Source organism: Athene noctua, chromosome 8, assembly GCF_965140245.1.
Source record: "Athene noctua chromosome 8, bAthNoc1.hap1.1, whole genome shotgun sequence".
NCBI lineage: Eukaryota > Metazoa > Chordata > Aves > Strigiformes > Strigidae > Athene > Athene noctua.
Window position 1 is genome coordinate 15,485,679 of NC_134044.1, and position 19,349 is coordinate 15,505,027.

At 46.7% G+C, this 19,349-nt stretch overlaps 1 protein-coding gene across 3 annotated transcripts; it reads left to right on the forward strand.

Moving 5' to 3' along the window:
• The first annotated feature begins 3 nt into the window (after window positions 1-3).
• LOC141963422 (D-beta-hydroxybutyrate dehydrogenase, mitochondrial-like) lies at window positions 4-18,257 on the forward strand. 3 transcript variants are annotated; one of them, XM_074912762.1, is made up of 5 exons: window positions 4-132; window positions 3,895-4,005; window positions 10,402-10,543; window positions 14,579-14,731; window positions 16,002-18,257. In XM_074912762.1, exons 1-5 carry the CDS (start codon window positions 4-6, stop codon window positions 16,481-16,483), a joined length of 1,017 nt encoding a protein of 338 aa, XP_074768863.1. In that variant the 3' UTR covers window positions 16,484-18,257. The 3 variants fall into 3 exon arrangements, with proteins under 3 accessions (XP_074768863.1, XP_074768865.1, XP_074768864.1); XM_074912763.1 differs by lacking the exon at window positions 4-132 and adding an exon at window positions 2,928-3,063; XM_074912764.1 differs by lacking the exon at window positions 3,895-4,005.
• Window positions 18,258-19,349: the final 1,092 nt, after the last annotated feature.

Sequence of the window (19,349 nt, forward strand, 5' to 3'; positions counted from 1 at the left end):
GTCATGCGGGGCCCCGCGCTGCTGCTGGCGGGCGCCGCGCTGCTGCTGCTGCTGCTGGCGGGCGGCGGGCGGCGCCTGGCCCGCTGCCTCCTCCTCCTCGTCCTGCCGCGGCGGGCCCGCCGCGCCCTGCCCGTGAGTATCGCGGCGAGGGACCGGGGGGCGTCGGCCGCCCCTGGGGCTCCTCCGGGGCCCAAAATGGCGCCGCGCCTTCAGGGCCGGCTCTGCGCCGTCCGGCCGCCGTGGGCAGTCGAAGCGGCGGTGCCCGAGCGGGCGGCCGGGCTGGCCCAGGCGTGACACCGGCGCTGCGAGGGGAGACGAAACGCGAGCTGGGAGCGGGCCGGGGCCGGCCGCCGGCCCCGGGGCAGTGGAGCGGCTCCCCGCGCTGCCGGGACACCCCGCGTTACCCCACGGGGCTCCAGAAGCAGCAGGCGTGTGGATTTTAAGTGCTCTAAACTTGGAAATGAGTGTAAGGGAGAAAAAACTGCCCTGCGAATGGAACAGAATTGCATAGCCAGTCTGTTGTATATGTTTTTTTAAAAAATAACACAAAACATCTGGGGTTTTTTTTTCGTTGGCGTTAACTTGGCTCTTGCTTACACTCCAAACACCCTTTCTGCAGGCACTGGGAAGAACCTGCAAGTGAACGTGGTTTTGTTCCAGGGCCTCCAGCTCAGTCCTGCCCCACTGAAACAGCCATGTAATAGCTTTGGCCAATTTGCAGCTTCCCACTTTGCTCTTCTTCCATCTGCTCTGCTCTTTCAGCATCCTCCATCCCTGTCCCACCTGAGGAAATACTTTTGTGAATTTTTCTGTTCCCTTTCTTGGGATTGAAAACTTCAGTTTCCTGACTCGGAAAAAAGGCACAAGCAAAGTGTAACTGCTCTCATCTTCAAGTTACTCTGCTTGATAACAAGCAGGTGATTGGGGGGGGATAAAAGGGAGCAGGATCCAAAAAACAAGTGACACAGTAGAAGATAAAGTCTAGGCAAGCATGGTGGGTTCCCACATTGACCAGAGAGACTGAGGCTGACAAAGCAGCTTTGCTTTACTTAACCTCTTTAGCAATGAATGTGTATAACTGATAAATCAGCTGCATGAGTAAAATAAATTCTAGTATTTAACAAATTGATCATATCCCAGTAGGAGAAGCTAGTGAGGTGTGTGCACCTCAGCTGGCTGTAGGTTAAAATCAGGCTGCCTCACTGGGGCTGTTTGAACATGTGGAACATGTATTACAGTGCTGTGGATCACACAGTGAGGATACAGATGGTATTACCCTGCTCAGGTGCCACAGCTGCACCTCCAGTACAAGAAGTTTCTCTGCTCTCTTAGCAGGTCTCAGGTACCCTGGCAGCACTGCAGATGAGTGCTGTCTCCTGTGCAGGATTTCCTGAGAACACTGTGACCCTTAGTGAGGCACCTGAAGTTCCTCAAAACACTGATTAAGGTCACTGTAATGCCTGCTAGTACTCTTTGCCTGACAAACTAAGCTGCAGACTGGCCTTACCACACTCCAGAATCGAAGCCCATTAGGCCTTATCTTGGGACTTTCAAAAGATAAGGATGGTTGGGTGTCTGGGGTTTTTTTGGGGGGAGATAGGATCTTTTTGGCTGGGAATGGCCAAAAATAGTCAACCGCTCGTCCCTGAGATGTTGCTGTCTATCACACATGGCACGAAGATGGAGGCCACTAAAGATGTGAGGTCTAGTACATCCCTTGGGTTTTTGCACACTCATTAGTGGTGCTGGGGCCTCCCATCTATTATGAACCATGCTCCTATAGTTTTACATGTTTTATTACCAGCAATTAGGCTAATATCAAATAAATAATCACAGGAACCTTCTCATACTGTAAGTTGTTCCTCACTTTGCTCCATATTATAAATAGCTGAGAGGATTTTTAAACCTCCTCCTTTCTGTCTACATTTTGCTGGTTTGGTTTGGGTTTTTTTTAACCAGAGAAAGCAAAACATCTGCTGAGAGCTAAAACTAGATGCAGAGAGGAGCACGGTCATTTGCTTTTATTTCCTCCAGCTGAGCTCTGTCCTTATCAGACTGGCAGATGAAGGAGCTAATTACTGGTGTTTGAGGATTGGGTGTCTTCTCTCTTTGCCTGTCCTGGGTTTTGGAAGGGATTACAATTCCTCATTTACTTCACAGTTCCTGCTCTTTGGGGAAGTTCTTTGTCTTCAGGGTTCAAAGGCAAAGGGTCTGGAAAGGTGAAGCAGAGAAAAAAGTCAAAGCTTTTCTTTTCTATAGGCCAACTTGCTGAATTATTGTGGGAGATAACCTTGGTAAATTCCATTATATGGTTCTTGCTTGATTCTTACCTCTCTTGCATTTGTGTCACTGTAAATTAAGTTAAAACTGAGTACTGTATATTTAGTTCTCACTTATTTTTTGTCCTTCAGCTGTAGCTACCTTCAGAGCTTTAGTAGAGCTAGCCTGGGTGTTCTCTGAGTGTAGGAATCAGTGTTATTGTGGGTGTTTGTATGATAAATGCAGGATAGACTTTTGATCAGTTCTCATTTCAACTTCAGATCATGACTCCCCTTTGAAAGCAGCAACTTCAACGAGAGTTATAGGACAGGGTGTAGCTTGTTTGCATATTGCTCTCTGCTTAGGCTCATTTTGCGTTTGTGCAGTAATGCTCTGATCGCTATCACCCTGCAATTATTTCTTATTGCCACTTCACTACCACTCATGTCAGCAAAACAAGAGAGCAGAGAGCACTGGTGATTGCCCCATTTCTCTCTGAAAAAGTGGCTGGACGAGCCAGTGCAATTCATATGTAAGTAGTGTAAGATACAAATGTTCATATTCCAGCTGTTGTTAATACAGTAAGAGAGACTACTAGTTGCAGATATCTTCACAGAGATGGAAGTGACCTCACTTCCTTATTTCATTCTCTAGATCTTTATTACTATATCAGGTTATTGCCTCATGGATATATGGTTTCAGTTTGGAGCAGTGTGTAGCACTGCAGCTGAGTGCCTGCAAGTTGGGTTAAGCGATAAGAGTTCGTTGCTTCACAGCTGTGATGAGGAGAGCGGGAGAGAGATGGCTTTCAAGCAAAGAAAGAGGGTGAATGGGCAGTGTTTAGCTACAGGCTTCTCTTCAGGATTTGGGATTCTGTTTTCAGATCTATCACAAGCCTGTTGTGTCATATCAGATGGAATATCAAATCTTCTCTCTCAATTTATCTGTCAGTCAAAAGATATTAATAATGTAGCAGAGAACTGTAGGATTTGATAACTTGTTCCTGTTAAGACTGCAGTGTTTCAGAAGGAAATCCTAACCTGTACTCACACTCCCGCTTGGTAAAATACAGCATGGAAAGTACTGCATAGAGTGGGAGGAGGTGGGGAACAGACAATAGAGTCACTCTGCAGTTAAAAGAGCTGCTGTACAGTTCAAGCAGGTGACATACCATTATTTGGATATTTTCTATGCTGCTCTTTAAATGCCTGTGAGCTGGTAGATCACTAACTTCTTTTGAAATGTTTCTGTTGTGATTTGGCCACTGATACTTCACAGAAAGAGTTACTGTTCTATCTCAGGTGTCAAGGCAAAACAAATTGTTACAGACCAGCAAACGAATAAATTTAGGGTTTCAGGGTAGTTGAGAGGTGGTTGTGTTTCTACACAGGAATCTTGTCAGCTCATTTACACTGGTTGACCTGGCAGAAGCTGCTAAAATTGCTGGGTTTAGACTGCAGTCAGGTTAGTGTGCAGACAGGTACATGGCCACTGTAACTGGCAGCTGGAATTGTACCTCCTAAATTCTGGCTGGCCCAGGCTGCAAGCTGCTCTTGTGCCATGTCATTGGGTGCTGGTGGAGCCTGCAGCATTGCAATGTCTGATGATATCATTTTACTGTCTTTCCCTACACAGGCTGAAGGGAAGGCAGTGCTAATAACAGGCTGTGACAAAGGTTTTGGACATGCCTTGGCAAAACAGCTTCACGCGAAGGGATTTACTGTTTTTGCTGGATGCTTGCTCATGGTAAGTAGTAATATTGATCAAAATTCTTCTCTGATTGGAGAAAAATGCTTCTCAAGTGACAGCATACAGCATCTTCATCTGCAGCCTCCATATACCCTAGTCCAAGACATGAGGAAAGTGCAGTGGGCAGGTATTGTTACATCTTCCATTGCTTCATCTGCATGGTGTCATTCCTGTAATTCTGACCTCTTTAGGGCAGGGACTGTCTGTCAACTGCATGTCCATGCAGTAGCTTGCACAGTAGGGCACTGTTCACTGCTGGAAGACTCTCTGCCATACCACAACACACTCAAAAAATCTGATAGTCCAAGATTGCTATGGCACTATGGCTTTCAGTCTTCCCTGGCATCTCTTTTGTTGTCTTTCATTCTACCCCTTTACTTTCGGGACATTCTCATCACACTTATTTCTAAGCTGCCTCTCCTGTCTTGTGCAGGTTCTGTTTCCAAAGTGTCTCCTAACTGTGCTATTCTGTAGAAGCTATTCAGTTTCTGGATAGCTGAATAAACAAATTTACCATACCTTTCTGATATCTGTAGGTCTCACCCTCTGTGTTTGGCAGATGGCATCACTTGTAAGAGATCAGTTTAGGCACACTGAGTCAGAAGGGGTTGGAGACCCATCGGCCCAGTCCCTGCTCTTGCACGTAACTGTGGGTTATACAACATAAACTGGGCCAGCTCCACGTCCATTGCAGCTGGGCTTTTACCCTTACTATGCTTTTTAGATGTTTTGATAGTGAAAACTTCTGTAATTTCTGATGTGAATTGTTCAAAATCAGTTCATACTCACTTGTTTCTCCATTTGAATTTGGCCATTTCAGCACAGGTGCTCAGGGAGTGATGATCACAGATTCTTGAGTAGTGTGGAGGGTGAGAACAAAGAAAGAAAGGTGGTCCTTGTTGCCCATGTGATCTCAGCGGAGGTTACGTTCTTCCACTGCACCAGAAGGGAAAGTTATTATCAGCTGACATATTGTGTAACTTGAGAGCAAGAGAGTCCTGTTGGAAAATTGCCACTATTTGGAAATTTCCATGTGGAGGCTCTGTAAATCCTTCAGTAATCATGTCATACGCTGCTTTGGGATGCTTGTCTCTGTGGTGATAGCAAGTCCAGTGCTCACTTTGCAGAGCAGCAGGTGTAGGGAACACAAGGGAGAGGGGAGATGAGGTGGTCTGAGAGATCTGTTCAGAAGGCAGCACACTAGTGTGGAGCAGAGAGGGCTAGGCTGCACTTGAAGTCACGTAAACAAACTAAATACTCCCAAATTGAGCCCTGCTTGTGTGTTTTATTGATGAAAAAAATAATTACTTCTTAATCACAGATTATTACCTGTCTTAAAATGATTAGGCAGCTCTCAGCATCCTGTCTGATCTGACCTGGCAACTTCTTACTCGAAGCCAAAATTCTTGTGGTTCTGTACTTGTATTCTGTGCGGAAATGGAAAATGCATCAGCAATTGTAGTTGATCTGCAGGTGACTTTCAGGAGATCAGCTGAGCACTTGACCCTGAAGGGGTAGAGAGGGGGAAAACGTGTTTTTTCTTCTTCTGTGTGTTAATAAATTTTCAGGAGACCTGGACTCAGAGACCTGGGATTTCATTTGTGCTGTGTGTGTCCTACCCCCGCCCCCATTGTTACTGTTGTCTTATTTACTGTTAGGTGCATCTGAAGGACAGGGTCTGGTGGTAACACAGTTATCTGGATAGCTGTTGCAAAAATATTACAGCCGAACGCTTTCTACAATTCTTGGGACAGCCAGCATCCTCATGGAACAGCCTTGTGTTTTAGATGGTTCAGGGAGATAATAGCCTGAGAATTTAAGATCTGATGAGCAGGTCCTTACTGAAAACCTAATGGTAGAAAGCGTGTGGTTATCTAGAGCTGACTGCTCTGATAAAAGGAAGCATATAGTGACTACAGAAAAGGCTGAAGCGTTCCAAAGAAGCAGAAAACATCAGTGAAGGCAGGGAGGGAGCTGTTAGGTTGGATCACTTGTGAGGAACAAGGTATATGAGTAATTATTACTGATAAGGGAAGGAGAGCATCTGCAGGGTGGCTAAGGATGCAGCTACCCTACAGTAACTGGCAGTGTGCATGTAACTGCTCGTGACAAATGCAAGGAAACTTACCCTGTCATGAGAGAAATGTGAGCTGCTGTAGGTTCACTGCAGGGTCAGAGCAGGTACAGGGGCAGTTGTCCTAGAGCTGATGCCAGGCTATTAGTTCACACATAGTTACTCCATCATCGCTTACTTGCATGCTTTTGTACAGAGAATTAATGGATCCCTGATGTACTAACTACCACAGAAAGCTCTTTCATTAAATACAAGATAGTACACTGTCAGGTGAATCGGGAGCTCTTTAATGATCAAAATTAAAAGTTACAGGAATAACAAGAACACTGCAAGTAGGCTGGGATAGAACTGGAGAGGCTCAAGTGTGCAAGGGATTTCACATAGCAAGGACAAGTAAGTCCACAGAGAAAGTTTCTGTTAATATATTTAGGATTAAGATGGAAAACCACACAGAAATCAATTACAAAATAACCTGAAAAGTAGAAAGTACAGAAAAAGTTGAAATAATCATTGTATTATTTTCTTTGATCTTACGAAAAAAGGGATAAATTGTTTCCAGATGTCTACTGCCAGCAGTTTTCATGAGGACTGCAGGCAAAAAAAGGAAAAGAACAAGGAATGTTTACATAAATGGATGTCTTTACAACGTCTGACAAAATGTACTGAAGAGCATTTGAGATGAGCCATTGTGATTTCTGCCCCATGGGTGATACTTTCAGGAGCACCTGAAGGCCAGGGGATTTCCAGAAGGCTGGTAGAGTGCAAACTTTTTACTTCCTTTCCCAAAGGAGACAGACCCTCTGGAATTGCTGACCAGGCAGCTCACCTTTGCTGTGCTAGATGAAATTGCAACACACTGATCTGTCAGTTTTACAAATGTCTAGATCATTGTGTGATATATGCTGTCTGCATAAGTTTACTGGTAACAGACTGTGACATGTCAGTCTAATCTCCTTCTGGCTAAGCACAGAGTGGTTAAGGGGGAAGGAATAAATGTATCCTGAATAAGGGTTTTGACACAATCCCTCATGAGCAAATTTATGTTCTAAGCCTGTGACTGCTGTTCAGTCCCAGGGAAATTTTCTGGGAAGTGGCCCCTGGAATAGAGAGTTTGCTTGGAAACAAATGTCCATGGTGCCAAGCAGGGAGGATTGCTGACCCTTTGGGCAGTTGGGTTCAAAACGATCCTGATAGAGCGGATGGAGTTTGAAATCAATTAGGTGGAATTGAGTCATGACAAGTACGAGGTGTTCTGCCCAGGAAACGCAGGAAGGGAGCGGGTGGATAGGAGCAGCAGGGTGGGGGGAAACTGGCGCAGCCGGAGCAAGCTGCCTGGATCCACTGGTGTTCAGCATTGTGTTTGTGGCTTCCTGATTACCACTGACATCTCACTGCAGGTGCTCGAGTGCTTGCCAGGACCTAATCCTAAATCCTACAAGATTCTCTCGGAAAAAGCCATGGCTCTGTTCATGACAGGAGGGCTCTCTGCTAACAGTCCCGTGTGGTCTGCCTGTCCCTCAGCTGCATTGGGATCCTCCGAACCAGAGCAGGGGAGAGGAACGAGCGAGGGGAAGGGGGAGGCAGCAGAAAGCTGGAGCAAGACTCTTCTGGTTGGAGAGAACTTGTGTGTCTGTCAGGCTCCCCGCCCAGGAGCAGCCCCTGCTAGGCAAGGGTGGGGTGGGCAGAGCCCTGCAGGGCTGTGAGGGCAGGATAACTGGGGGAAATGAGATAGCTGCAAGGAAATGGTGAAGGCCCACTGAAGGCCTCTCTGGAAAGTACTGGGACAGCAGGCTGGGCTGGAGCAGGGCAGCTTTCAACTCTGATGGAGCTGGAAAGGGGAAGCTGGGAGATTATTTGAGAGGACAAAAATCAGACCAAAAATAGTGACAGCAAAGGGAGAGAGAGAGGTTTTGCAAGAGCAGTTGGTCCATTGCTGCCAGGACCCCACTTGACTCGCACTCCTGCATGGCTCCTGCTAGTGAGTCCCAAGGCCACAAAGGCCATCCAAGGGAGGACAGCCTGGCTGCTCCCACAGGAACTGCTCCAGGTATTTTCCCATCCAGCAAATCTACTATTTAAAAAAACCCACAGGGTACTTCCTCTTTTTACCTGAACAGGGAATGTGCTTACAGCCTCTGAAGACCACAGAACGTAAGATGATGTTCACTTCTTTCCATAAAAATATGCAGCTGCTTCATTTGTGAAGAGGTTTTCTGGACATAAGAGTTAAGCAATTTGTTTTAAATAGTGGCTGAGGTGGTGTCTACAACTATGAGAAGTGGTTCCAATTGATATTGCATGTTGAAGTCAGTCTTCCAAAATCAATGTTTTGTCAACAATGAATAAATTGTAGCTGGGAAGGTAACTTTGCAGATTGAGTTGCATTGACAATAGGGGAAAATGACTTTTAATATGAGTAATACAAACAATTTATACGGGATTTTTAAATTGCTGGCCTAAGACTTTGTTTCTCAAAAAAAAAAGTGGAAATATTTCTTCTTTAGTTCACAAGGATTATGAAAGATTAAAATATGTAGGAAAAGGTGTTTACAGTGCTCTGAAAGGACAACTGGTACTTGAATACAGATATACTTAAGTTTTTGTTTCTATATAGATAAGGTAGATCTCTCTCTTTACAAGCTGAATTAGCTTGACTTTATTCACTGTTAAGTAGCTGAAAGTTACTTTAACTCAGCAAGATGCAAGAGCATCTTCCAGAAATACAGTGAGGCATTACACAACCCTCACACATTTCAAAGGGAATATAATATTTTGGTGACTGTGTTATTGACTACTTGTAACGCCACTTTCAGAGATTCTTTTTGTGGCTGGATAAGAGGACTAGGCACAGCATGTCACCATGTTTGATGTGCATTAGAAAAGCTTCAAGTCTTTATTTGCTATTTTTGTGATACCTGGAAATAAGTCAGCTGTGAAATAAGATGCAGCCACGGGGCCAGCAACTCATTCCTGCTATCATCATAATGCCAGTTTAACTATATATTGCTTTTCAAGAGAGATACCCTGTTTTGCTCAAGGCTGTCATGGACATTTCAGCTCTTTTCCTTTATTACATGTCATTGTTCACTGGACTGAAGGTGGAGGTGAGATGTTGTATACTATATTCATTAAATAGCTTGAGATACATGTAGAAAAACTAGGCAGTTACATGTTTTTTACTTCAGCCTCGCTGCAGTTAGCTGAGCAGGTGACTGTGGGAGGGTTGCTCACCTTGTTTGCCCTTGTGCTGTGGGAGTTGGTATCAAGTGCTAAAGGAAGAGTGGCAGCCAGGGATGGTGACTCACCAATTCATAACTTCTTCCTCCCTAATCAGGCAGAGCCTGTAATTCAGGGAGTCGTTTGGTGAATTAAATCTTGAGCCTGCTGTGGAACTGCATGGCTAATCCATGTTCTTTCCACTTTTATCTGTTATATATCACCTGAGCATGTCTCTAAGGCTTGGGCAGCAATCCTGTCTGGAAGGGACTTGGTAAATTTGAAATTCAAATTGGGTTTATGTTTGAACAAACGAAAAGATCCCATAATAGTAACAGAATCTCGGGGGGAGGGGGGGGGGGGGGGGGGAGGAGGAAAGAAAGGAAAAGGGTAGAAAGGAAAGCAGAGCCATCATGTTCTTAATACCTGTAGTGTGGAAAAAAAGGACTTGTTCTTGCTTCCTCAGTCAGAATCTCCTCCTTTCATGCCTCATGTCTGCAATCTTGTCGTCACGTGGCAGAGCTCCGCTGTGCATGCATTCCTGTACATCCTGTTCTTCTGTGTTTTAAGAGCAAAATATTATTATATAGGTTCAGCTGTAAATGTTTCCTGCTGTATCCTGTAGCATCAGACTATTGGCTTTCAGGCATGCCACAGGTGTCCCTGCTGTCTTGTTTTCAAGGTGGTCTAACAATACTATTTCATTAGAAGCCAGGCAGTATTTTGGGATGACATGAGTATGGTGCCTAATTAGCCTTTTGCTTTTAAGCCTAGAAAATCTGACTCTGATTTCTGTACAAGTTACCTGCAGAGCATGGAGACTGAGGCGGTGGAGAGTCATCCACAGTTATCCCAGGCTGGCACAGTATTTCACAGTGTTACGGGTGTGGAACCCTTCATGCTAGGAGCTAACAGCAGGGGCTTTGTGGCCTCTCAGTGCAGGGGGTCGCTGATGCAGACATAGGGGCGCTGCTGTGCACCAGGTTTACACCTCTGTGTGGAATTTCAGTAGCTTCTGTTTCCTGTCCACGTGAACGTGCCTGGCCACAAGCTGCATTACTGTTCCTTGTCTTAGTGGGACATCTTTCTTTTCTGCTGGACAGGATGAGAATGGGGACGGAGCCAGGGAGCTGAAGAACATGAAGTCAGATCGCATGCAAGTGCTACAGATGGATGTGTGCAGTGACCAGGAGGTTGCTCAGGCTGTGGATTTTGTGAAGAGGACCCTGAAGGAGCCAGAGGAAGGTATGTGGGGATCTTCGTGTTTCCAGCAGAGCTGGCTTTTTGCTGTGCTCACAGTATCCTTCCTACAGAGCAGGCCCTGCACTGGCCAGGTCGTTCCCTCTCTGCACTGCCAAAAGAGGGTTTACAAGCCTGGATGCCTGTGACAGTGTGTGGCTGGTGGTCAGGCAGTGCTGTACCTGGGTCAGTGAGGAGAATTGTCTTGTTGTGCATGTGCCAGCCCCGGGGAAAGACACCAAGACTGGCTGGAGGTTTAGGTCTAACTCTACATCCTGTAAAAAGTGATGAGTGGCAGCAAGCCCACAAGAGCCTGTGTATTTCTCCTGGGAGTGTCTGTGAAGAGCCTAGGATGGCCAGAGCCTGATCCCCTCCTGATGATTCTGCTGCAGCCTGGCTCACACAGACCTTTCTGTAGTGATCCTGCTAGTGAAGAGGTGACAGGCCTTGGCTGTTTACTGCTGTCCCCTCTGTTGTGCTGGTATAACCTGTTCGTGTAACTGAGTGCTGAGCTGGAATACAAACCTGACCTGCCCCCAAACCTGGATTATTTTTCAGCCAAGTCAGTCCATGCTTTCAGTTTGCCATGCAACATCCCAGAGGTGATGTGAAGCAGGATCCAGGGTGGGCTTGGCATAGACCACTTTAAGTGCAAGACCAAAGCATGGACCCTAAAAACATGTGAAAGAAGATAGGAGTCCTTTCTGTGTGCTGCTTTCCTTCTTGAAAGTGGTTCAGCAGGGGGATGTGAGCTTTATAGTCAGAGCCTGGTGACATCATGTAACCTCTTCTTGTGTGGTGAGGTTGTGAGGCTGCTTGCCCTGTATAGGTTTCTCTGCAGCTTCCATACAAGTAGCAGGCTGGACAGCAGCTGTAGACCCAGGCTGAGGGTGGACTGAAGTTTCACATCTGTGGCTCCAGGATTTTAAGGGTCATGTGGCTGCAGGGCGGTTGCTCCTCTTGAAGCCTTGATGAGACTGCCACAGGCCTGCCTTTGTTCACAGCAAGTATAAAGCTAGTAAATAACAATAGCTCTAATCTTAATGCAAATTATTTGAGCACACCCTTCCTCCTAAAAGAAGCACATGAAATGTAACCGAGTTACGTACGAGCTCTGATCCCACACATGTTCTCTCTGCGTGATTTTTCTTCCTACACAGCCACCCAGCCCTCATCACACATCTCACAGCTTCTCAAGCTTTTCCTGAAGAGCCCAGCAACAGCAGTGGTGGCACAGGTCCATTTCCCACTGAGCAAAAGCTTCTAAGGGAACAGCTCTGTTGTTTCTATAAATGCAGCAGTGTTTGTAAAACCGTGTGTGTAGCAAGGACAGAGAAGTCTTACATCCTTGATCAGCAAGTTGGACTGGTTCCTCCTGCTCTTGAGAGCCTTATCCCGTAGATGTTTGCTCCAGCACGGTGTGCAGAGCAGCAAAGGCTTCTTTTTTAGGCCCATTGGTGTGACTGAGGTTTGCGGCTTGCCAATAAATAGTGCTCAGTAAGTGCTGGAACACAGAGACTATTGAGACTGAGGTGCTGTGAGAGGAGACTGTGGAGATGCTTGTTGCATCCTGAGTGTGGCTCCAGAGGAGCTACTGCAGACCAGTTCTTGCACTGTACGTTGATACCTCTTTTTCCTGTGCTGTGTACATAAGGCTAAAATAATTCCAATAGGAGTGCCCCTGTTTGTTTTCAATCTCATGCAGTTCCCACTGTATTGTTGACACTAAAGAAATAGTAGTGATAAGGCTCCGCTCAGTAAACACACCGCTGTCCAGCAAACAGCCCTGTGACTGGGTACCCAGCAGCGCTTTGTTCTGTACGTAATGTGACCTGATCGGTGAGCAATGAAATTCCAAGAATGAACTATTGTAAATAACGTTTTCATGAACGTCACTGAACCTAACCTTGTAGCGCAAGAAATGGGAAATCATTGTAGAGAAATTTAGGATTGGGAGTACTCTGCAGAGGTCAGTTTGGGACTGACAGTTTAAGTCTTTTGTGGTCTTTGGTAAATCCCTGACAAATTTGCTCTGCATAACTTCTTGTTACTGGTGAAATTATACTGTCAGATGCCCTGTTTCTGTGGTCCTCCTGTTAGCGATTAGAGCCTACTGTGCAGCAGCTCAGGGGACCCCATTCAGGCTGAGATGCTGTGCTGGCTGCCAGAGAAGTGTGAATTTCAGTTGTCTTCACCCATTAAAGCTGGTAGCTTCAGTAAGTGCAGCAGTGCTGGCAAGGGATCTTGGGCAGAGCAGGAGTAGAGCTACCTGACTGCAGCATTTAGAAACTTAAATTAATAAAACCAGAAGTAAGGATAGGTGAGCAAGATGTTTTCTTGGCTTTTGCTGCTGGCTATGACTTAGCTGTTATCCCAGACAGCCCTTGGGGCTGTTGTGACCCAGTGGGGATTGGGAGAGGGTTGTTCTGGAGGGGGATGAAGCTGCAGGCTAGTGAACTGGACCAGTATTCACCACTGTCTGTCAGAGACAGGTGTGCTGGGATCACCACGTGAGAGCTGGGAGATGGAGGAATGAATGGTGGCACCTATAATAGGCAAATCCATTCTGGGACAGACCATGAGGGAATGGTTAATGCTCTGTTACAACTGGGTAAGACCTGACCTTCTCTGGTCAGCTCTACAGGGCTGGTCAACAGCCTTCAGGGAAAACAAATGTAGCTGGAAACGGGTCAGGGTTACTAGGGCCACTGTGAGAGTAGAGAGCCAGTCTAGCAAGGGCATGTTGGTGTTTTTAAGTGCACCAGGAGGATAAATTCCATTGGTATTTATTGGGCAACTGTAGAATACTGCAGTTTGCTTAGAGGGCTGTATTCACTACAATACATGGTTGCTATCTGACCATGAATAAATATAGGCTGGAAGTTACTGGAAGACTTTCATACATCAGGGCAGGAAAGCTATGGAGCAGAGGCAGGGCAAACAGCCCAAAAAATTTTGACAGAGAGCGCTTGATAACTTTTATCAACAGGGTGGCATGACATGGGTGCTTTTGATAGCAATGTCATAGCTCCCTTGACATGAAGACTCCTTCTTAGCCCCGTATTTGTTCTTGGTGGTAAGAGGAAGGTCAGGGAGTGGAAAAGGGCCCTGACTCCAGCTGAGTACTTACACAGTGAAAAATAACCATGGTGTATGGCAGGACATCTAATGAGGAGCAACTCTCTTATCTTGTTCCAGCTCTTTTGTTTGTTCCTCCTGCAGTTTATGGCTGCATAGTCCCGTGATTCAACAAATTCACAAAGTACAGACTCAGTCCTACAAATGTTTGCCACTGGGACTCCTGCAGTAATCCCTTCAAAGGGTCAAGTCCTCGGGGACCTGCTAAGTCCTGGACATGTAAAGGGCTCAGTGCAGAAGCTCATGGTAAGTGCAGTCAATTTAATTTTGCCAGCACTGCATGCCCAAAAGGTGTTCATTTTAAAATTCTAGTAGTTTTAAGGGTTGGTTGCAAGTTTGCCATCTTCTGCTGTACTTAAGGTTGAGGAAAACCAAATACCTGCACCAAAATACAGCAGTTATTAACTGAGCCACGAACTTGCAGCTCAGTACCACGCGCTCTCCAAAACAGTAAATCAGAGTTGTGAAGAGGATTTAGAAATCCAAGATGCTTGTTTTATTTCCAGTTTTTATTTTTTATTTTCAAATTGAGGGAAGGTCCAGCCCCCTCCCAAGTTGCAAAAACCATGATAAAATCACTGAATGCAGAGAAACCTGGGACCAACAGGAAGCATAAAAGAGTGTCAGACAGATTCAGCCATACAAAGGCCCAGGACAGCATTTGACTTTAGAGGAGACATTCAAGAGAGCAATGTTTGTGTGACCTGATGTTCTAAACAAGCCCTGCTGGCTTCACCAAGAGTGTACTTCATCTCCTTCCTGGGTTTTTCTCTACAGTGTTTTTCTACAAAAGTTCCCAGTTTGTTGTCAGGGGATTGGGTTACTTTGAACAACAAGGAAGGCTTCTTCTCTGTGACACTATTCTTTGTTCCACTCTCTAACCATATGTTTGTTTGTTGGCAGGTTTGTGGGGCCTGGTGAACAATGCTGGTGTCTCAACCTTCGGAGAGGTGGAATTTGCAAGTTTAGACAACTACAAGAAGGTGGCAGAGATCAACCTGTGGGGCACTGTGAGGGTGACGAAGGCTTTCCTGCCCCTCATTCGCAGAGCTAAAGGTACATGCTGGGCAGTGTGGCAAGACTCAGAGAGATCTTTTGCAGCACAGAAAAAAGATGTAGCTAAAAATCATGACTCAAACTGTGCTTTGAGGAATGCCTGTGCAGTCCAGGGAGGGTGTCTGAGGCGTGCAGGCAAACCAGACAGCAGGGTTCAACATGCTGTGTAAGCATTTGGTAGTACAGGCCACTCTTGGGGCAGTCCAGGCACCTACACAGCCGCTGCTATCTTAAACATCCCAGCATATGAGACCTTTGTGCAGTGCTGACCGATACAACACAGGACTCCAGGCCATCTTTAGAAAAAGTGACTGGAGGCCAGACAAGATAATCCGGGCCTCCAGAGTCCACTGAGTGCTTATGCTTGGATAACTGAATCTTCTCCCTTCATGTTATTTGATTTACAGATAACTGCAGAGTGGTAGTGGTGGAATAAATGAGAGTCAATAACAGCCATTTTAGATACCTTACAACAGTATTATCAAAAGTCTTTGTTTTATATTTAAAAAAAAAGAGATATGTATGAGCAGAACTCTGAAGAGCTTCTTTATTTAGCATGTGTGGGAGAATACTGGCACGACTGTGTTTTCTGTGAGGACAGAAATGGGTTATATTGAGAAGATTGCTCAGATACCAATTTCAGCGTACCCACTAATCAGGCCCCACCTCCCTACAAAAGGTAGCTTACCCATCTGGTCAGCAGGTGGTTCTCACAGTCTCTCCAAGCTGCACTTAGGTCTGGAATGAGAGGGCAGAGCTGCCCACTTGTTTCTCAGCTAAAATTTCAAGCTGCAGAAGGGTGTGGTGTTCCACGGCTGTGAAAATCCACTCTGTAAAAACAGCTGTTGAGATTTCAAGGGCCTGTTTGTAAGTGCATCTGGAACCATATTTGCACACGTTGTCTTGGGGATGGACAGAGCCTAAGTGCTTCTCTAGCAAGACACAGAAGTGGGGCCCGCTGATGTCAGAGCACAGCAGTAGTCTCAGAAGGTCTGGGTACTTCCCTACTTGGAAATTAGGAGGGAAATGTCTTGCATGCATTGTAACTCCTTTTTAATACAGGGCAGGCATGTCTACTGTCCGTGAAGGAGGTCAGAGCAGGGACTAGGCTTGCTTAGGTCAGAAGAGAAAGGCTTGACAGGGGATTTGGATGCCTCTTCAAGATTCAGATTTTATAAATCAGCATCATCCAACAAAGCACCTTTTTTATGGGGATGTTCTGGCTACTTCTTCTGCAGCCCATCACCTCTCCCTGCTCTTTTGTCTCTAGGCCGTGTGGTGAATATCACAAGCATGTTGGGACGGATGGTTAGCCCATCTCGCTCCTGCTATTGCATTTCCAAGTTTGGAGTGGCAGCCTTCTCCGACTGCCTCCGGCAGGAGATGTACCGCTGGGGTGTCAGAGTCATCCTCATCGAGCCCAGCAACTTCGTGGCAGCCACAGGCATCCTGACGGCAGAGGGCATCGACAGGCAGGCTGAGGCGCTGTGGAGCGGAGCCAGTGACACCGTGCGGCAGGACTACGGGAGGGAGTACTTCACTGGCCACGTGGCCCGGATGAAGTCCTTCGTTAACAGTGGCCTGAAGGACATGTCTCTGGTCTTGGATGACATCACCGATGCGCTCACCTCCCCATGCCCGAACAACCGTTACAGTCCCATGGAGACCTACTGGTGGGTGAGGCTGCAGGTCATGACTCACCTGCCCACTGCCATTGCCGACTGGCTCTACATTGCCGGGGCCACCCCGTAGGTGGCCGTCCTTCAGGCATCCTTCCAGTGCTCATACGTACACACGGTCAGAGCTGACTCAGTCGGGGCTGTTCTGCACCCGCTGCTGATGCGTCTCCCCTGTAGATGTGTGTGCTTTCACTTCAGGTTATGGCTTCAGGTCATGTGTTGTGGGATGCTGAGAACAGCATGGCTTTTTGGTTTCTTTTTCCTAATTCTTGCTTTTTATATTCCCTGCTGTCCTGATTTAAGTTGAAAGGTGTCTTCCTTTTAACTGTGGAGGAGGCAGAGGAAGGTTAACATAATGGGTCAAATATGTGGCTAGTGTAATTAGGTCAGCAGAGCTCCCCCAGTGATAAATTTGGCTCATTAATGGGCTCTTGCTTTTCCTTACAAGGACAGGCTGCTAATAGCAGAGCAAAGCTGTTGCTATGAGATGTCTTGAAGGGAGAAACTAAAATGGGAAATAGAAGCAGAGTTTTCCATTTGATTGAAAATGGGTCAGTCACAGCCTTCCGTTGTTTTCATGATACTGCTAGGAAGCTCTGCTGCGCTGTAACCGTCTGTTCTTTCCAGGAAGACAGCAACACTGCTTCTAAACAGCCTCATTACCTAGCTCAGGGGGGTCAGATTCCTGCAAAGAAGGGTTCTTCCCTCCCAGCACTGTGGCCAGGAGATGCCAGAGCCAGTGACTGTGGACAGGCTGGGCAGGGAAATTCCAATAATGCAGGAAGTCTGAGCCATCCCTCAGTCAGTCCCTGTGTATGATGGGACTTGCAGCCTCTCTCCATTCGCTGCTGCTGAGTTTTATGGCTCTGACTGCTACTTTAGGTACTGGTGCCTGAACCACCCAACCATGGTACAAACATTGTCCAGCCATCCCCCTGCTTCCCTCATGTCATTGCCCCGTGCTAGGCTCCCTCTTCTTGGTGAGGGAACTGCTCTTGCTTTCCCAAATCCGTTTTTTGGTTTCATCCTCTCATCACCTGAACAGTGACAGGGCACTGTGCAGCTAGTGTGGCCTGAGTGTGAGCTCTGGAAGGGTGCTTCAAGTGACGCATTCCTTTTTTTTAATATTGCACAGTGAAATTTCCATATCACACATGATTGTCTCCTCAGAGAACCTCCTGCTAATGGATATGAGCTACTTCTGCACAGTGTCCCCAAGGGTCTCTTCTGTTGGCCATATACAGGGATTTCAATAATTTTTCCAAGCTTTGGGGCTGCCTGGCTTCATGCCCCGTTCCCTCTGTCCCAGTGATGACCACTAGTGGAGCAGCCAGCAGGCCTTGAGTGCTGCTGGCCAGGCTGGGACCCTGCCCTCTTACTCTAGGGACCAGCTTTCCCTTCCACTGCTAAACTTTGTTCTGTTTTGTCCTATAACATTAAGTGGCTATGAGAAGAGCTTATTGTTTGCTCATTCCTTATCTGTCTCTGCTAGCTCTGATGTGAAAACTGTGCCATAAACTTTTTATATGCTGCTGGCTGTAAATGCTTGGAGTCTGCATGCAGCCATGAATGCTGTGATGCCTGAGGAGGAGAGCAGGCTTCCCTTGGAGATGCTGTGGAGGTAGCTTATATAACAAGTAACAGCTACTGGTAATGCTGGCTGTCCAGTTCTTTTCTGTTCCAGATCATCGGCACTTGGAGATCACCTGGGATCCAGGACCCAGAACGATCTCACTGAACTGCAGCTTAAGCAGTGTTGTAATCACTTCTGCCCCCTGCACTGTGAAATGTGAGTAATGTTAAGTAGCACTGATTTGCACAGAGAGAAGAATAAACTGAGATTTGTAAAGCACATGTCTGTGTCTCCAGTGCTCATTTCTACATTGTTCCCCCCCCCCCCTTTGAATCTGAGGTCAGGGTTTAATTGGGCTCAATAATTAAGGAGATGACTGACTCAACAGGTATTGGAACCATGGAGGCTCAGCGAGAGCTGCGTGGAGCAGAATGGGCAGCATGACCCATTTAATCAGCAGAAGGCAGCTAGAGAGGCCTCTCTGCAAACACACACGCCATCAGTGTTTGTATTTTATGTGGTTTCCCTCAGATGACAGTGTTGAGAGTGGTGCTGCACATTATTCATTGCCTCAGTGCTCTGCATGTAACTAATACAAGTGCTACAGCTGCCTCGAACAAGGATTAGCTCTTCTCACAGACAGAACAGAGGCTTGCAAGCCAAGAAGCATCTGAGGCCATGCAAGGACCTCGTGGCCGAGTCGGGGTTAGGATTTCACAGCATGTGAGCCCCATCCCCTTCCCCTGCCCTCTGAGCAGTGCTCAGGTGAGCTGTTAGTGCCCAATCTGGTTTCTGCCTGGGTGGGCAGCTCTGGGTGGTGTCTAGGGGCGAGCGGAGCAGCGTGCTGGCATGGGAGAAGCAAGTATCAAGTGTTTTGCTATGGTGCAGATGATCATGTGAACGCTGAGCCAGCAGAGCAAAGCCAAGATGACCAGGCAGGTCCCTTCCTATCTTGAGCTTCCAGCAGCTGTTCAGTGAAAACTTGGTTCTGAAATCTGTTCCCTGAGGCAGCCAGACCCTTGTTTTGCACCGTGGTGTTGCATTAATGCAGGCACTGAGGGCAGATTGTTGTCTTGCTGATGAGTAACAGAGGGAAGAAATCTCAATTCCATTTGACAGTGACCTTCAAAGCCGAAGGACAGAGGAGACAGAAGGTCAGTCCATGCTCACTGCTGCTGTGCTGTCCTACAAGGAGTTAGGCTCTCAAAGGTGCCTGTGGCTTTTTTTTTTTTTATTCAAGGGCCAGCTGCTGAGGCTCTGGCAGTGACCTACCTACATGTTTCTCACAATGCTTTGGAAGACAGCGATGGTACTAGCTCCTTGGTGCACTCTTTATCAGCCTTTGCAAAGTGAGTGTTTTCCCTTC

What these genes read in the sequence shown, in the direction of transcription:
- LOC141963422 (XM_074912762.1), top strand. Translation starts at nt 4, where the DNA reads ATGCGGGGCCCCGCGCTGCTGCTGGCGGGCGCCGCGCTGCTGCTGCTG. An exon ending in GGGCCCGCCGCGCCCTGCCC is followed by an intron (nt 133 to 3,894) that starts GTGAGTATCGCG and finishes TTCCCTACACAG; the next exon opens with GCTGAAGGGAAGGCAGTGCT. An exon ending in CCTGAAGGAGCCAGAGGAAG is followed by an intron (nt 10,544 to 14,578) that starts GTATGTGGGGAT and finishes GTTTGTTGGCAG; the next exon opens with GTTTGTGGGGCCTGGTGAAC.